Below are 18,544 nucleotides of genomic sequence, written 5' to 3' on the forward strand. Positions count from 1 at the left end.
GGCAACCCTAATGCCATTCTTGGCTGCATAAACAGAAGTCTAGTGTCCAGATCAAGGGAAGTAATAGTACCACTCCATTCTTGCCTGGAGTCCTGTGTCCAGTTCTGGGCACCACAGTTTAAGTAGGATATTGACAAGCTAGAACATGTGCAGAGGAGGGTGACCAAGATGATCAAGGATTTGGAAACCAAGCCTTATGAGGGAGTTGAGGGAGTTGGGGATGTTTGGCCAGTATGAGGAGGTTTGTCCTAGATGAGGGGAGATATGATAGCCAATGTTTAAAGGGCTGTCACATAGAAGATGAAGCAAGCTTGTTTTCTCTTGCTCTGGAGGATAGGACCCAAACCAATGGCTTCAAGTTACAAGAAAGGAGAGAAACATTGGGAAGAACTTTCTGACAGTAAGGGCTGTCAGACAGTGGAACGGACTCTATCAGGAGGTTGTGGACTCTCCTTCCTTGGAGGTTTTTAAACAGAGGTTGGATAGTCATCTGTCATGGATACTTTAGTTGAGATTCCTGCATAGCAGAGTGTTGGACTAGATGATCCTTGGGGTTCCCCCCAACTCTATGATTCTATGATTCTGTGCTTAATTGCACTTGCCTACAGACTATTTAAAACTATTAATCTTTATTTTGAAGCACAAATGCTGCAGATCTCTTATTAAAAATAATTGAGAACTAGCATCAATCATGGCCCTTTAATGTATATCTAGACCCTTAAATGAAAGCTGTACCACAGAGCAGTCAGCCTTATATGATGGAAATTCAATCCAGTCCAAAGAGACTAACTTCGAAGATGTTTACAGAGAGAAATGCCCTCCAAACGCACATGCAAACATCTGTAATAACTGATAGTGAAGCTTAAGTTCTTATTTCCACAAATACACACCTGTAACCTCAGGGAGTCCCAGAACCCTTGAGAGGATGAATTTAAGGAACGTGGAGAGATTTCAGGGTGGGGGCGTAGTTATTTGGTTGCCTGAAGCTAGATATACAGGGGAAAGAGAAGCCTATAAAGTTGCCTTGAGCTGAGTCAGGTTCTTGGTCTGTTTAGCCTACCACTGTCTGCCTTGGCTGCTGCCATCTTTTTGGGATCTCAGGCACCTCCGAAACAAACAAAAAACCCCTCAAAATCAAATAAGAGGACAAACGAGGACATACACCTGCATAGAAATTGTGTATCCTGATTCATGTGTGTAGATGGACTTTAGGCATTATTACTGCAACTTAGAAGAACAGTGCATCTCACTATAGAGGGGAAGAGAGTGGCCTCTGTGTGCCCGCTCAGTTGGCGTCCTGGTGTGCTAACTGTTGATGGGCAACTTCACGGCCTGCACCACTGTTCTCCCTTTTAACAGTAATAATAACAGTAAATAATAAATAATTATGTCATTTGTAATTTACATAGTATGGTCTGGGTGATATCGTATCTCAAAGCTGCTTATTTCTCTCTCTGGGTCCCGTGTGTGTGTGTGTGTGTGTGTGTGTGTGTGTGTGTCTTTAAACTGAACATTGACCAAGCAGACCCTTCAATCAGAGGACTCCTTCAAGTAGAGGATTATCCATTATAAAACTGGTCATGTGCCCATCCTGCTCTGGTGTGATTCCACCCACCCCATCCTCAGTTTGCTTCATGAGATATTCTGATTGAAAGTTCCAGAGCGTGAACCTGCAATCTTATGCGTCGGAAGTATATGCTCACTACTGAACTGTGGGTTCTCCTCCCTTACCACCCCCCACAAATCAATTATACTTGCAGAGCTGAGAGAACGGAAGTGACCTGAAACTATGGAGAAAGATTTGTCATCAGTATCTTTAACTTTCAGTTAGACCTCAGTATACTTAGATAATGAGGAACGGATAATATCAGAAACCATTACCAGGAACCCCTTAATTTAAAGAAAGAAAACTTGATATTTCTTTCATGACTGCTATTTAGCATTGACTTGGTGCTGGTGACATGGTGCACCATCAAAACACAGAATGGGCACTGTACCTGAGCAGAGGTGTTGCCTATGGATGGTCTCATTGGCTGAAAGTCTAAAGCTAACTTTTGGCATTGAGAACTTTTAAAAACTTACCCACAAGCTGCAGAGCAAACTCTTGGTTTTTGCTGGGTCTAGCTTATAGTCTCTGTGCTGTTGTAAATAAAATACACATGGCTTGTTTTTGTGTAGTGGGAGAAATGGCCCCAACTCCAGACAGAATAAGGCAATGGGTCAGGAAAATGTTGCAACTCTTACTCCTCCATTACTGGAAATAATAGACTACTGTGAATAGGGAAGAACTGAATAGTACCTAAGTGCTTTGTAGCACTTTGCCAGTGCTATTTTGCAAAGGTGCAGCTTGTTTATAAACACCTTCAGTCAATTATGTTTACAAACCTTTGTGGCCTAATTGACTTTATTCCTACTTGTTTAATTTACTGTGTAATATTCTTGTGGAACTTTCCTTTAATAAAAGAGAGTGACAAGCCAAGATTTTTAATGAAAGTTTATTCTCATGTTTATGTCCTTTATATATGTAGAGGGACTTCTTTTGTATTTGTTGGGGAAAGTTCATTACCTTGTCAAATTTCCAGGAGGAGCTTTAAAAATGCCTTAGAAAAGGAAGCAAGACAGTTTTGGGGTTTCTCCAGGTAATATAATGCCCAAAGCAATTGCCTAATTTGCCTTTAACTTGATCTGACCCTAGGTGTTCACGAGAATAATTATAATAAATAATTATGTCATTTGTAATTTACATAGTATGGTCTGGGTGATATCGTATCTCAAAGCTGCTTATTTCTCTCTGGGTCCCATGAATTCTTCATTGCCTTGGACTATATTGTAGTTGTCAACTGAATCACAGCTGAAGTACTTTTGCAAAGACTGGCTTTGGAGCATGAGGAACATAAGAATCTGCCTGATGAGGAAACATGCCATTGTCCATCTAGCTCAGTATTGTCTTCACGGACTGGCAGTAGCTCTTGAGGGTATCAGACAAGCAGCAGCCAAAGTTCCCCCAGACCCTTGTTTTGCCATCAGGATTGTGGATTGGCCTTGCCAAGGGGGCTGGCCAGGGCAGTCAGAGTGGTGTGTGAGAGCCAGAAGCTAGAAGCAGGAAGCAGTCTGGGCAGCTGAGAGACAGAGGCTGCGGGAGAAGCAATGCAGTGAACCCCTACATCTTATGCTCAGGTTGTATATATGCGTAAAAAACCATATAGCATAAAGATACCACATTCTAAAAGAACTTAGGCCTGTCCTTCTATTTCTGCTCTCATGCGCCCTTGTTGTCCTCTTTTGGTGTCTACCTTTCAATCACTTTCTCCCTCGGGAAAGGTGGGTGTTAAGGCTGGAGTTAAGGCTGGAAGAACATGCTACAAACAGAGTGGAGGTGATGGTTGTTTCAACTTTAGAATAGGGAAGGTGGACCCTTTGGGAAAGATCACTCCCACCCCTTTGCTTCTCTCTCATCCCATATTGATACTAGATTCCTCCTGGAAATATTGAGGAGGCTGAAATCCAGACAGATCAAGACAGATCCTGAGATCTGAGATCCTGAGATCAGGCATAAGTGTTGTTTTTCTGAAAAACAATAAGAACATTTTTTTAAAAAAATGCTATTAGGCAAGGGATGCTGTATAGCTCATATGGGGCATTTGGAGAAAACATAGCCAGTGCTGAAGACTGCAGCTCTGTGATGAAAGAGGAGAGTGAAGCAGAGAGTTGAGGAAGGAACAGCTATATGAAAGTAATAATATGCTTAAGTGCCTAGTACACTTGGATGACAAATATTCGGTATATTTGTTAATGAGGCACAGTCAGCCATTCATTCTGCTGCCAGGAATACAGAGTAAACACTTCTCAACGTGTAAGATTCCATGATATTGTGCAGAATAAGTAGAACCACAGAGAACACAAGAAGGAAAGGGGCAGGGACTTTCTGCAACAAATCTTTTGGGACTGCAACCCATCATTTTAAGTCAGGCAGTTAGAGTCCCCCCACTCCCGCCCCAGCTAAGATAAGATGAAGGAATTGCACATGCTTTAAAATCACATTATGAAGTAAACATTATAAATTGAATGCATATTTTTTGCTGTTATCTTCTTCTCCATCTCCTCCTCTACCATGATGCTGAATCATAAGGCCCTCATGGGAAGGGTCTGTCTTTTGGCTACTCTGCAACATGCCTTGAGCATTGGTGGAACAGCAGCAGCAGCAACAACAAGCAACAACTAATAGAAGAAAATAAATAAATCTGGAGAGCATTTTCTTGCCTCTTGCACCTGGAATGTGAGGCGTACTCTAGAGTGCAATTCTTCTTTCTAGACTTTACATCTGTGTGTTCTGTAGCATATATGATACCTGTATGTGTTGCTCTCATTTTTACAGATCCTTTTTGTTTTCTTATTTACTGTATTTAATTTTAATTTCAAGTAAATTAGGAAAACCGAACTTACTAGTTGTTGTTTTTCACTTCATTGAGCCCTGACAACCATTTTGGAAATGGCTGTGGCCTGGACTTGTGATTATCTGATGATCTGAGATGGAGGTGAAAACCAGTTGCCCAGAGTGCTGCTTTGTGATCTTCTGATGCTGCATCTCAAAGCGTGCTTGGGGCTGTTAAAAGTTTGAGTGGGGGGGGGAGTTTGAGCAAGAGCAGTGGGGCGCCATCTTGCCCCAGTGATGTCACCTTTACAGATCTTTCTATTTAATGAAAACACATTTCTGATCAGACAGTAATTATTATCCGTAGAAGTAGATGAGCCACATGTGGCTTGCATAGGAATGGCTGAGATATAAGCCACATCGCCAGGAGGAAGCTCAGCTCACTTCTGGGCCTACCCTGTCCCACTTTTATCCTCCTCACCATCACCAGCCACCGCCTTCTCTTTAAGGCCTTTTGCTGGCTCATGCAGGTGGCATGTTCAGTAGCAAGCAGCTGTGGGGAGATGAATAGTCGTTCCCTTCCTTCTCTTGTGCCTAGCAGGGCATCGAGAGGGTTCCAGGCTCGGATAGCTCCAGGGAAATGTAGCTTTCCTGAGGACTACTGACTGTTGATTTATAGTGTCCAGTGCACAGCGGAATGATGAGGAATACGTGCTCATACTCTATATTGCTTTATTTACATTTCAAAGCTGGTAGATTACAGAAAAACATCTTGCCTCTGCCGGAGCAGAAAATGCATCCTCTCTCCTCTGAAGCACAGAGAGAATCACACTGAGTGAACAGTGAAAAACAGGAAACCAGTGTACGTCACATCCAGTCTCCCTTTCCCGTGAGAAACACAACAGCAATGCTGTCTGTGGAATGTAAACATTGTCTTGTGACAAGCCTTTCGCTGCACAGTGAAGAGAGCAGAAACCAACATCCTCCCCCTTTCTGTGAACATCACTGGGCAGCGTGTTCGTACAATATCAGTACAAACCCAACTTCTGCACATAGGTACAGTGTTGATCCCTTGATACAATCTTGGACAATACATCAGCAGGAATTTCATTACCTGGCATATAGGACACTGTTACGAGTCCCTTCTGAATACGTTCCCTAGCATGTTGCAACTTCAATTGCAAGTGCTTCGTGCTTTGCTTACAACCTTCAGAATTCAGCAAAGCCAAACATGCTTTGTTGTCCTGGTAAACCTGGATTGGACATTTGACAGGAATTTTCATGTCTTTGCACAATTGTAACAACCATTCACAATCCTTAAGTGAATAAGACAGTGCATTCAGTTCAGCTTCACAAGTACTTAAGCTAACTGTTGTTTGCTTCTTGCATGACCAATCAAATAGACCCTGATTGTACATGTAGCAAACTCCAGACGTGCTTTTCCTGTCTGTAGTGTCACTTCCAAAACTTGCATCTGCAAATATCTCAAGACCACCAGACTTCTGATTGTTAAATCTCAGTCTGTAATGCATAGTGCCTTTCAAATAGCGTGCTATACGTTTCAGAGCTTTCCAATCCTTAACAGTAGGATTGTTGACTTGTCTGCTTAGCAAATTACAGCTAACAGCAATGTCAGGTCTTGAACATCTGGCAATGAAGTTTAGCTTGCCTAGCACACTTCTGTACAGTGTAGTGTCAGAAAATGCTTCTTCAGTGTCATCTACCTGATAACCTGTTATCATCGGTGTGTCTACAGGGTTAGCATCCATCAGGTTTAGTTTGCCTAACACATCAGCAATTTTCCGTGACTGGTGTACTAGAATGTTACCATCTTGATCTCTTTCTATTTCCAGAGATAGGTAGTTGTTTACCTCACCAAGATCTTTCATGTCAAAGTGTTCTTTCAGTTGAGCTAGGGCATTATTGTACATTGTGACATCTTTCCAAAAGAATAATAAATCATCAACATAAAACAAACAATACAGTTTCTTTTGCCCCTCCTCTTTGACAAATACACATGGATCAGCTTTCCCTTGCTGAAAACCTAGAGAAAACAATACTTCAGTGAGTTTTGTGTGCCAACACCATGCACTTTGTTTGAGACCATAAAGGGACTTTTTCAGAGCACAAACAAATCCCTGTTTTACCTGTACGCCATCAGGTGGAAGCATATAAAGTGATTCATCTAGAGATCCGTACAGAAAAGCTGTATTCACATCATGGTGACTAATGTGTAGATTCTCCTCTGCAGCTAGCTTGAGCATAAGCCTAATGCTCTCATACCTCACTGTGGGTGAGTAGGTCTCGTGATAGTCTTCACCTGGTACTTGTGCAAAACCTCTGGCTACCAATCTGGCTTTGTGTCTGACTATGTTGCCATTTTGATCAGTCTTCGCTTTGAAGACCCATTTGCTTCCAAGCAGTTTCATTCCTGGAACTACTGGAACAAGTTCCCATGTTTTGTTCCTTTCCAAGGAATCAAGCTCAGCCTTCATGGCATTTAACCATGGCTCAGCTTCCTTTGAATCCAAATCCTGGATTTCTTGGAAACTTGAAGGTTCAAATACCTTCTTGGAGCTTTTAACAGCTGTTACTGCTATCTTAGCAAACTCATCAGCAAATCTCTTTGGAGGTCTACCTTTTGTGGCTTTTTGTGATCTGCGAATTAGCCTTAAGTCTTCAACACTCTCCTCTTCCTTCTTAGGAGAAAAATGACCTATTGTGAACAATGGTTCCTCCAATTCTTGTTCAGAGCTTTCAGAGGGTCGCATAGAGGCTTTCGCACTCTTGAAATCCTCTGAATCACCTGATTCAGTTTCAGACTCAGAATCAGAACTTTCATCAGTGGGTGTGGGTTGCTGTGGTTGCTTTTGACTATCCTCAGTCTCATCACTGTCATCAGGGTAACATTGGAAAATTCCCACATTCTCCCCCCACTTGGCATTGTACTCAACACTTCTTGTGAGCTTAATTGTCTTAGAGTCAGTCATTCTTATTCTGTAAGAACCTTTCTCATAACCTAGAAAGATACCATGCAAACCACGCTTGTCTAACTTGGAGTTTTGTGGTGAGTGAACCCACATGTCAGAACCAAAAATTTTCATGTGTTTGATGTATGGCTTCTTGCCAAACATCTTCTCATAGGGGGTACAACCAATCGCTGAAGATAACCTGCGATTATAACTGTAAGTGAAACATGAGAGAGCTTCGGCCCAATAACTCTCTGGAAGATTTGCATCATGTAGCAAGGTTTTTAACCCTTGAAGCAATGTTTGATTTGCTCGTTCCGCAAGTCCATTCTGCCATGGCGAGCAAGGACTAGACAAATCGTGTTGAATTCCTTTCTCAGACAAAAAAGCTTCAAACTGCTGAGAAGTGAATTCTCCCCCGCGATCACTGAAAATAGTCTTTACCTTCTTACCATGCACATTTTCCAACCAAGCACAGAATTCCTTGAACCTAGGAAAAGCCTCTGATTTCTGCTTGAGATTGTACACATAAATATACCTGGAAAATGCATCAATGAGAACCATGAAGTACCTATTTCCACCCAAAGAGGGCGCTAGTGGTCCAACCAAATCAGCATGAACAATTTGGTATGGTTCTGTAGCTTGCCTACTAGACACCTTACCTTTCGCAGCCATTTTCACCTTGTTTGCTGCGCATGCCTTGCACTTCATGTGGTACCTGCAGGGTTTAATTGTCATACCTTCAACCAAGGCAGGCATTTTAGATACTGCCTCAAAATCCAAATGACCAAATTTTCGATGAAAATCATGAATACATTCTGCATGCAAACTTTTGTTAGAACCTGCAATGCAACAAGTGTCATCCTGCACAACATCATCATAATACAAAACATATAAACGATCAACATATTCAGCATACAATACATAATCATTTTTCTTTGTGATGATGCACCTTTTGTTCTTAAAGGAAACGTCAATGTTCCGCTCATTCAGCTGTCCAACGGTGAGCAGATTATGTTTGGCATCTGGCACATAAAGTACATTCTGTATCGATAAGTCCAAACTGTGAAGAACAACAGTTCCGTAGCCTTTACTGGGAATTGTGTGGTCATCCGCCTGGTGAATCGCACCTTCCTGCGGTGTAAAAGACACAAACAGTCGCTTATCGTTGCACATGTGGTGGGTTGCCGCTGAATCAACAACGAAGAAAGATCTAGACGTCTTCTGGACCTCTGCAACTTTTGGAGTGAAGCGTGAGACCATTGCTTTGTGCTGCATTGTCCTGCATTGTCCTGGACACCTGGACCTTTGCCTTTGCTCTGGCCTTTTCCACGCGATGAGCTTCCGCTGCGCTGCTCTGTCTCGGCCCTGGGATATTTGCATTCCCTTTTCATATGGCCTAGACGTCCACACGAATAGCATTTCACTGCCTTCAAAGCTTTGGCGCCATCTGGTGGTTCCACTGCACTCTGGGATGACGTCTGTGAAGACTCCCCCTTTCCCATGCAGCCAGCACCCCGGCGATCTGCTTCATTCTGAATCACGGCAGTAACATAATCCACTGTCAGCTGAGCGGTAGGCTGTACAGCAATCTGAGTTGCAACAGACTCCCAACCTGAACCCAAAGATTGTAGTATCATGAAGGAATACACAGCCTCTGGAAAGTTGAGTCCTCTCTGTTGCAGCTCATGTCTCAGATTCTGCATCTCCATCAGATGTGTACGCACATCTCCACCTTCAGCAAGAGCCATATTATGCAGCTTGTTAAAATAAAACATAGTAGATCCAGCTTCTGTCCTCAAGTGAGCCTCTCTCAAAGCGTCCCAAATTTCTCTGGCTGAGGTCTTATCACGCAATAGACAGAGCTCTTCTGGGGATACTATCAATGTAAGAGTTCCCCTTGCTTTGGAATCTTTAGTTTTCCATGCATCTGTAATTGGAGCTGGGGGGGTATCTGTAATAACTTCAAACAGACCCTCTTTCCGCAGAATAGCCTCTGCATAGATAACCCAGTCCGCATAGTTTGTCTTATTGAGCTTAGGAATCCCACAAGCATCCTGAAGGGCCATCATGACTCTGGCATTAGCCTTCTGCATCATCTCTGCTGCTTTAAACAAGCTGCTTTATACAAGCTGCGTCTCTGCTGCTTCAAGCCTCATTCCAAAGGCAAGTTCAAAAGTGCTTTCTCTCTGCTGCCTTAAATAGTACTGCGTCACTATTCTCTGCAGCTGCTTTAGCCCAAAAGCACATTCTAAAAGTTACTTTCGATTTCCCCAGCATAGGAATCCGATCCTTTTATCCGTTGCCTGTGTCCGGCAAACGGCTTTAAAAGTTCAAAGTCCAGCCATAAAGCCATTAAATAGAAGCTGGCAGGCTGCCCGGAGCAGTAGCACATACCTCATCAATCATCTTGACGCGCAGAGATAGCGTCTGATCCGTCCCTTTGCATTCCGATCCTTTTGCCGGCATTCAGATGACTGCGTCTTTCTGGGCCCATAACCAAAAATGTTGATTTATAGTGTCCAGTGCACAGCGGAATGATGAGGAATACGTGCTCATACTCTATATTGCTTTATTTACATTTCAAAGCTGGTAGATTACAGAAAAACATCTTGCCTCTGCCGGAGCAGAAAATGCATCCTCTCTCCTCTGAAGCACAGAGAGAATCACACTGAGTGAACAGTGAAAAACAGGAAACCAGTGTACGTCACATCCAGTCTCCCTTTCCTGTGAGAAACACAACAGCAATGCTGTCTGTGGAATGTAAACATTGTCTTGTGACAAGCCTTTCGCTGCACAGTGAAGAGAGCAGAAACCAACACTGACATGACGGTACCGTAACTACTTGAGACCTTGGCACCAGCACTCTAGTGCAGGGGTCGGCAGCCTAAGGCCCATGGGCCACAAGTGGCCCACGGGGGGCATTTAACCAGCTCACGAGCCACCCCTGAACTGAGCTACCTGTTCAGCGAGTCCCCATGCGCTGCACTAAGCCAGCGCGGGGAAATTGCATCTGCACATGCTCGCCGAAAATCATGTCTGTGCAGACGCCAAAAATCGCACCATTCACGTGCGATCCAGCCCACGGAGGGATCTCCGCTAGAGTGAAACCGGCCCAGGTGAGGTAAACCTTGCCGCCCCCTGCTCTAGTGTGTTGGAGCAGAGCATACCAGGCAACCAAGGAGGGAGGGAGGGAGGGAGGGAGAGACCTCCCTTGTTCCTTCTCTTCTTGCTGCCACCAGCTACACCACCCCAGGTAAGTATGGCTGAAAGGTGACCAGCTCTCAGCCTAACTTCTCCCTCAGAGGGTTGTTGTGAGCTCCTTGGAGGGAAGGTGGGCTTTAAAATGCAATAGCTAAATAACAACAGGCATTTGATTTATTTGCTTGTTTATTTATAACTGCCTTTCCATTTACACATCACCTCGGGCCTTAATATAGAAAACAATAAAATACTGCATATCAAATCACACAGCAAAGTCCAAATACACAATCTGAACAGAAAATGAGAAGCAGCTGTAGTAATTATCTTAGTAATTGCCCCCACGTCTGTCTATTGGGTATATTTTCATATTCTCTCCTGAAACACAATGATGTAGGAAGACAGGCCTTTATTAGGGGAGGTCATTCCATACCACCCCATGCTCTGGCTGAGAGTCATTGCAAATTGAAGCCAGAAGGAATTCTTCCCTGCAGAGACATTTCACCCTACATTTTCCTTTTTCATATACAGTCGGCTTGCATTTTACATGTGGGTTACATTGCAGGGACAGCTCATAAAGCTGAAATCACATATAGTAAAGAAAAGGGGGAGTGTCCTGCAAAAATTACAGCGCAGCACTTGAGTGCACGATGGCTACTTTTAAGATCTCAGAGTTGCTTACTGGACTCTGGGAAAACCCAGTACAGAAATAACTCTTAAGTTCTCTGCCTTCCATGCATTTAATTAGTGCAATTTCAACTGTATCAAGTTGAAAGTGCGCGTGTTAGGTGTGCGTAAGGTGTGAGTCGACTGTAATGAAGGGTGGCATTGATGGTGGTGGAACAATGCTCACCAATTAGAAGTTAAGTATATTTTCAACTGTTATTATTCTCTTTATTTTGCAGCTACAGAGGGCATGGTGTGCAGCCATTTATGCTCAAGAAATGGATGTTGGGGGCCAGGACCGGACCAATGTTTGTCCTGCAAACACTTCATCAGGGGAAGGACCTGCGTAAAGGCTTGTAATCTTTATGATGGGTAAGACACCCCCCTCTGCATTTTTTGTGCTTGCCAAGAAGTGTACTCATTATATTGAAATTTAAACAAGCATGTTGCTAGGTTCAGATTCCCATATGAAATAAGATTATTATCAATATTCATGATTTTCTGCTCCCAAAGGAATTTGCCGTTGCAGGTGAATGTCTCAAACAACCAGCAGGCAATCAATAATTGCTGGACACCATGTAGGATTCTTACATGATAGCTAGTAGCTAGTCATATGTGCCCATCAAATGGGAACAATATTGAAAAATAGCCCAGCATGAAGCAAAATTGCTAGCCCAGTCTGTGATTTGAAGGCTTGCTTACCTGATATTAGCTTTGAATTGGGAGACTGAGGAGCACGGCTCGAAGCAAAATAACTAGCCAGTCTTTTGAAACCAATAGTCTGGAACAATCTGAAATAAGTGTGGGATTGATGAGCACAATCTGAAATAGCTTCTTAGTATTTTATTATGAAATGATGAGCAACAGCAGCAAAAAAAATTGGATGCCTATGAAGTGGTCCCAAAAATCTAATGTCAGTATTTGGAAAGCAGAATAAGGGGACATTTGTGGTGGTTGGATGAATGCAGGCGTCTCCCCACTCTCACACAATTAGCATGCACACTTCCACTGAAATGCGCACCATTTCCAGTGCTGAAAGAGGACATGACAGAATGGAGCGGGGGTGGAAGAGGGCTGGAATGGCGTGCACTGCGGCCAGGAACAAAACCCCCACCTAAGAGGTGATTCCCCTGTAGCTTTGCCCATCCCTTGTTAAAGAAGCATTGTGTGATCCAAGTCATTTATAAAGACGTGGAACAACAACGGGCCCAGGAGGGAACCCTGCGGCACCCCACTTGTCACTTTTCCCCAGGATGACGAGGAACCATTAATGAGTACTATTTGGGTTCAGTCAGTCAACCAGCTACAAATCCACCCAACAGTTACCTCATTCAACCCACATTTTACCAGCTTCCTTCCATGATCCACCAAATTTGTAATTCCATTAAAAAAGAAAGAAAGGAATCAGACTGGTCTGGCATGACTTAACTTTGAGAAACCTATGCTGGGTCTTGGTAATCACAGCATCCTTTTCTAAATGCTCACACATGGACTGTTGAATTATTTGTTCTAGGACCTTCCCTGGTATCAATGTCAAACTCACCGGTCGGTAGTTACCTGGGTTTTCCTTTTTCATCTTTTTGAAGATGGGGACAAATTTGCCCACCTCCAGTCTGCAGGGACCTCACCTGTTCCAAGCATTCTCAAAGATCATAGACAAAGGCTCTGAAATTACATCCGCAAGCTCCTTTAGTACCCTTGGATGCAGCTCATCAGGCCCTGGAGATTTGACTTCATTTCAAGTAGCCTGGTGTTCCCATACTACCTCTTTTCCTATCTTGGGCTGCAGTTCCCTCCTTACATCATTTATTCTGTTATCACCAGGTTGGGCACCGCTTTCCTTTTGGGTGAAGACAGAGGCAAAGTAGATGTTGAGTAGTTCCGCCTTCTCTTTGTCACCCAGTAGCATTTCTCCATGTTCCCCACACAGAGGACCTACGATTTCCTTGTTCTTCCTCTTACTTCATACATAGCCAAAGAAACCTTTTGTTATTATTTTTAACCTCTCTTTCAAGCCTGAACTCATTCTGAGCTTTAGCCAATCTGACTTTCCCCCTGCAACTGTTGGCTACTCGAGTATACTCCTCCTTCGTGATTTCCCCTTTCTAACATTTCTTATACATGCCCTTCTTAACTCTCAACTCATCTGTAAAGCTCCTTTTACGGCCACACCGGTTTCCTTAGATGCCTCCCACTTTTGTTTCTTGTTTGTATTGTCTGGTTTGGGCCTTCAATATTTCTCCTTTTAGAAACTCCCATCCATCTTGGACTCCCTTCTCTTTGAGTAATTCTGGCCATGGGATCACACCCAGTAGCTCCTTCAGCTTTTCAAAATTGGCTGTTTTAAAGTCCAGAGTGTGTGTCCGACTACACTCAGTTTTCCCTTACCTCTGTATCCTGAAACCCTGCACACCACAAAAAGTATATCCCCTACTTAGGGCTGATTTTTAGAAAGTGTATTTAACTTAAGTAGTCAACATGCTTCAATTAAGCATGCACTAAACTGCTTTTTGATGTGAGGCCTGAAAAAGAGATGTTCTATCCAGAGGATGCATGAAAGAAGTCCAAATTACCCATTAGCATCTAGTAATCATAGCCAATTTCCCTGAAAGATTTTCTTTTCAAAATCTGTAGCAAAAAACCTTTTTGTAAAATCTACCTAGGTGTAATTTTAGAAGGTGTCCTTCTAGATATACAAGAACAACACCGCAGACAATAAAGACTCTTCATGTATATCCAAGAGTGGAGTTTCAAGAAATTATAATTATATGCTTCATAATTGTCCTCCTTGGTAATGATGCTCTTCTGTGGTGCCCCCTCCCCAGCTTAACACTATTTTTGATCGTTGCATTGCAATAGTTAGGATTACCAAGTCATACATCCTTATAATTGTTCTTCCAACATTAAACTGGGATTCTATTTGTGCTTCCCATCCCATGAGAATATACAGAGCTTGCATTTTATCATAGTGCATATACTTTACAACAGAGGTGCGAGTGTGTGATGCCAATCAGCGAATGCTTCAACACCTTCCTTTTGCTGCTTTCCCTGTAACTGAGGTATTGACATCTGCTTCCCATTTCATAAGGAAAGCAGGGATCCACAGGGCTCAGGAGCACAAGGGAAACCCAGCCAGATGGGCGGGGTACAAATAATAAATTATTATTATTATTATAAGGGTAAAGTGGGGTTTTGTATAGCTGACTATTTAGCTCTATCCCCAATATATTTTATCTTATTGCTATGGCTGATGCAAATAAAGTTTCTGTCTATCTACACAGGGAAACTTTCAGCATCCGCATTCCATCTGCCACTTCTCTGCTGCAAATTGTCGTTTATCCCACACTTTATAGCCTTTTAGTAGAGACTCCAACTCACCGAACTGAGTCTGCCACCAGAGTGTAGTTCCAGCCTTAGGCTAAGCATTGAAAGTAGGAAATTGGTGGGTTGGCTCTGTTTCTCCAGTTTTGCACAGAATTCCCACACACACTGTCTCTAAAAAGTACATACAGAAAACAGATTTACATTCAGATAGCTCTTTTTCTTGCCTGTCTCTCGGCTCATTCACCAGATCTTGCTGCTGTGCTGCAAAAAACAACAACAAAAAACAGATGAGCTCTGCATGAGCACTTCAAAACATTACAGTTCACAGGCTGTCTGGAATCTCATCGTGTATATTATTACTCATACATGATAGTCCTTTTGTGCAGGCAAGTGGGAGTGGGAGGTGACGCATTGGGTTTGTTGTGACTGAGAAAATATGTTGGAAGAGAGACCCTCATCTTAAAACTGATGAAAACTGATAATCTGATGCAGGGCTGTCTTAAGCATATGTGGCGCTGGGGTGCAAAGATCTGCCCGGCACCCCCCCCCCCAGGTTGCCCAGTCCCAGGTGCGCAGGAGGGCGGAGCCGTCCGGCCACCTCAGGGTCTCACTGGCTCGGTCGCACCTGAACTCGCGGCACAGAGCCACCCGCAGCAGAAGAGCCCGTTTTTGGCGCTCCCTGGACGCAACTCTCGGGGCCCGGACTCTTGGCCTGCCGCCCCTGAGAGCCCGGCGCCCCACACCCCTAGAGCCTATGGGTAAGATGGCCCTGATCCGATGATACATTTAATGTGTGGTTTGCTAATGTTACGTATAGAGTACTGCAGTTCATCTCTTGAATTGATTGGTTGATTATTTTTATGCCGCTTAATATATTAAAAATATATCTAAGCGGTGTGCAGAAAACTGAAGCAACAGACAACTTAAACAAAATATTACAAAAAAACCCACAGTCACATATAAAAATGTTACATTAATACAAAGTTACTCCTATATTAAAAAAATCAATATCATTTCATTTTCCTTTTAACACACCTTCCCTACAGGTTCTAACCCAAGGTCTAAACAAACTCTCAGTTGACACACAAAAGTCTCATAACATTAAGAAAACAAGAAGGTGGACAAGTATATGGGGCTCCAGTTATTGCAGGAGTGAGGAACCTTGGAGGTGGGCTGTCCAAAACCAGGTTACAGGAGACAGGCTGGAAACCAGCTAGGTACTGGTCAGACATCAGCTGGAGAAAGGGTGACTAAGAGCCAGTAGTGCACTTAGTGAGAACTAACAGTTTTCCCACAGTGACATTACTTAGACTGAGGAAGTATCCAGACCCAAGAGTCTTTATACTGGGCAGCACCAGATTGATCCTCCCAGGCCAGTAGGATTATGGTCTGTGATATGAGACACAGGCTGAAATTGCTTGCAGTTCCCCTTCTATCCAGCAGCCAGGGTGGTACAAGTAGCAGTGAACTGTGAAAGCTAAACAGTGTTATATCAGCAAAGAGGAACCTGAGGCTTCTCAGGTGCTGCTGGAGTTGCACTCCCACCCTACCTGATAGACCGAGTTGGCTGGAGCTGGGGGGCTCTAACAACATTGGGAGGGCCACAGTTTCCCCAGCCCTGCATCGTGGTATGATCCAATAATTGGTGCTCATAGTGCTTGACTTGTGCAAATATCTTCTCCAGACCAGCAGAATTCTAATAGAATGGGTGGGTGGGTGGTTTGTGTTTTGTTTTTTTTACTAGGAGCCATTTCTACCCAAGACCTAGCATTAGAGTTATCTGTCTAATGGAGACTCACCAGTGATGGGAAAATTGAGCAGGGAGACAATATTAGTTTACTTCAGCCATTGTCCCAATGTCCTCCCTCGCGTTGCAACAAAGCCTCTCCTCCTTACAGAGGGGAGGAGTTGTGAGCAGGAGCCGTTTCCCGTGTTGGCAGGGGGCGTTCCAGCTGCCGCGCCACGCCCTGAGGTAGCCAACCAATCAGGTGGAGGCTTGGGGGTGGGGTTTTGCCACTCACATGTGGCCATGGCAGCATTTCCCTTTCATTCCGCTGCTGGTTTTCGTCGGACCACCCACCTACCCTCCCTTTAGTTCGTTGCTTGATTCTTGACATTGCTATGGACCTGTGGTTGGTTGCCTTGGTTGTCCAAGGGGCCTGGTAGGAATTTTTATCCAACTGGCAAATTGGCACCAGCCACTTGGTTTTTCGCCTACCTTGTAGCAAATCGCCACAACTTTTAGGTACTGGAGGTTAGTCATTGGAATATGTTTGTGTATTGGAGGGCAGGGTGTGGCCATCGCCTACCCTTCCACTTTATGGGTATTCCGGTAAAGGAATCCGGCGGTCATGGATCCTGTCCGACGCCCTTGCTGGTGGCTAGGGCCATGGCACGACCCCCGGTGACATCAGGGGGAGCTTTCAGTTGTATTTGCATCAACAGGCTCCTCCCACTGGTGATTAACTCTTGTTAAACTCACCCCTCTCTGAGGGGGTGGAGTCAAGCTCTTTTGTTTTATCCAATGCCTAAGCCAATACCTTTCACATGCTGTAAAGTTGTGACCTTTTTTAGCCCATTAACCTAATATACTGTGTCCATGTCTCTTTCTTATCCCCAAGCGGGTGGCGGGTCCTTGAATCACAAACCTATCTAGTATGCAAAGAGGGGTTTGGGAACTAAATGGGCAACTGTTGGGCCAGTTCAGGTCTGCCTGGTGTTAGGCAGAGCAATTGAAACTGTTCTCAGGATGGAAAGGCAGGGGTTAATAGTCCTACACAATTCCCATCCACAGCACCATGTTAACACGGATGGCAGTTCCAAAGATATGAATTCAGAGGCAGCTCAGAGATAATTCTTGTATATAACATTTGGATAAGGCTTTTTCTCCCCTAGAGAAAAGAATAACTTGTGAGAGTTGTTTAAGTTGTAACAAAAAAGTTGCCAAAGTTACAGTTCCATGAGATGGAGGAAACCATTCTGGCTGACTTTAGGCCAGTGGTGATCAAATTCATCACAACCTTTAACAGCCTCTTCAGGTTCTGCAAAACTTGTCTTTTTTTTTAGGTAGGTGCTGCCTCCACTTTTCCATGCCCAGAGTTCCACACACAACACAAAATCTCCCAGTATCCTTGCTTTTAGGAATTTGTGAACAAAAAGCAGGGGCACATCTTCATTCTCAGTCTTCTCAGCCGTCAAGCCACCAATATTTTTGTGGGAAGTAAATTGGATAAACCCAGAGAAGAGATTGGTTTGGTAGAATCATCGATTCATAGCACTGTAGAGTTGGAAGGGACCCTGAGGGTCATCTGGTCCACCCCTGCAATGCAGGAATCTCAGGGGAGATGAGTGTCCTCGCTGGCAGAGCAGTCATGTTTGCATCAGAAACTGAACCAGCCCAGTTACTGTTTGGACCCTCCAGCATCTTTAACCCGCCTGCTGTTTCCACAGGGAATACAGGGAGTTTGCAAATGGTTCTGTCTGCGTGGAGTGCGACCCTCAGTGTGAGAAGATGGACAACAGGAGGATCACCTGCCGGGGGCCGGTGAGAACAATCTAGAGGCAGCAGGATTATACCATAACAGATAGTTGCTACATATACCTTATTCTTAATTATATTTTATTTTATGGTTAACTATTCCAAATGGCTGGTTGTAAACTCCCAAACATAACCACAAATGAGTTCTAAGTTTTATATTAAGGGTTTGGGGGTGGGGTGGGGGGTTGTTTTGCTTTGTTATGTTGGGAAACAGGGCTGGGTGAGTGTTAGCTTGCATCTCCTTCAAAGAAAGAAAAATAAAATCCAGTACAAGTTCTTGAATTGGGGGAAGGGAGCAGTGCATGGGAAACAGACAGTCCTGCTGCTTTTCAAGGGCTTCAATATGAGCCATAAAAGTAAAAATGCAGTTGATCCCATGAAGAAACTAAGAGATCTTGTGCTCCAAAAAAAGGGGGGGCACTATATTTGGTATATCCTCAGTAGCTCCTGGGAAGCTCCAAGGTGGGGAAGAGA

General features: G+C 43.8%; 1 protein-coding gene across 6 annotated transcripts in view; it reads left to right on the forward strand.

Moving 5' to 3' along the window:
* ERBB4 (erb-b2 receptor tyrosine kinase 4) overlaps positions 1-18,544 on the forward strand; it is an 832,220-nt gene that overhangs the window by 630,522 nt on the left and 183,154 nt on the right. For all 6 annotated transcript variants that reach the window (XM_079976052.1, XM_079976051.1, XM_079976053.1 and 3 more), the window contains 2 exons: positions 11,448-11,580; positions 17,983-18,076. In XM_079976052.1, coding sequence (XP_079832178.1) covers positions 11,448-11,580; positions 17,983-18,076 — 227 coding nt within the window. The remainder of the gene's footprint in view (positions 1-11,447; positions 11,581-17,982; positions 18,077-18,544) is intronic.

Source organism: Podarcis cretensis, assembly GCF_951804945.1.
Source record: "Podarcis cretensis genome assembly, chromosome: 1".
NCBI lineage: Eukaryota > Metazoa > Chordata > Lepidosauria > Squamata > Lacertidae > Podarcis > Podarcis cretensis.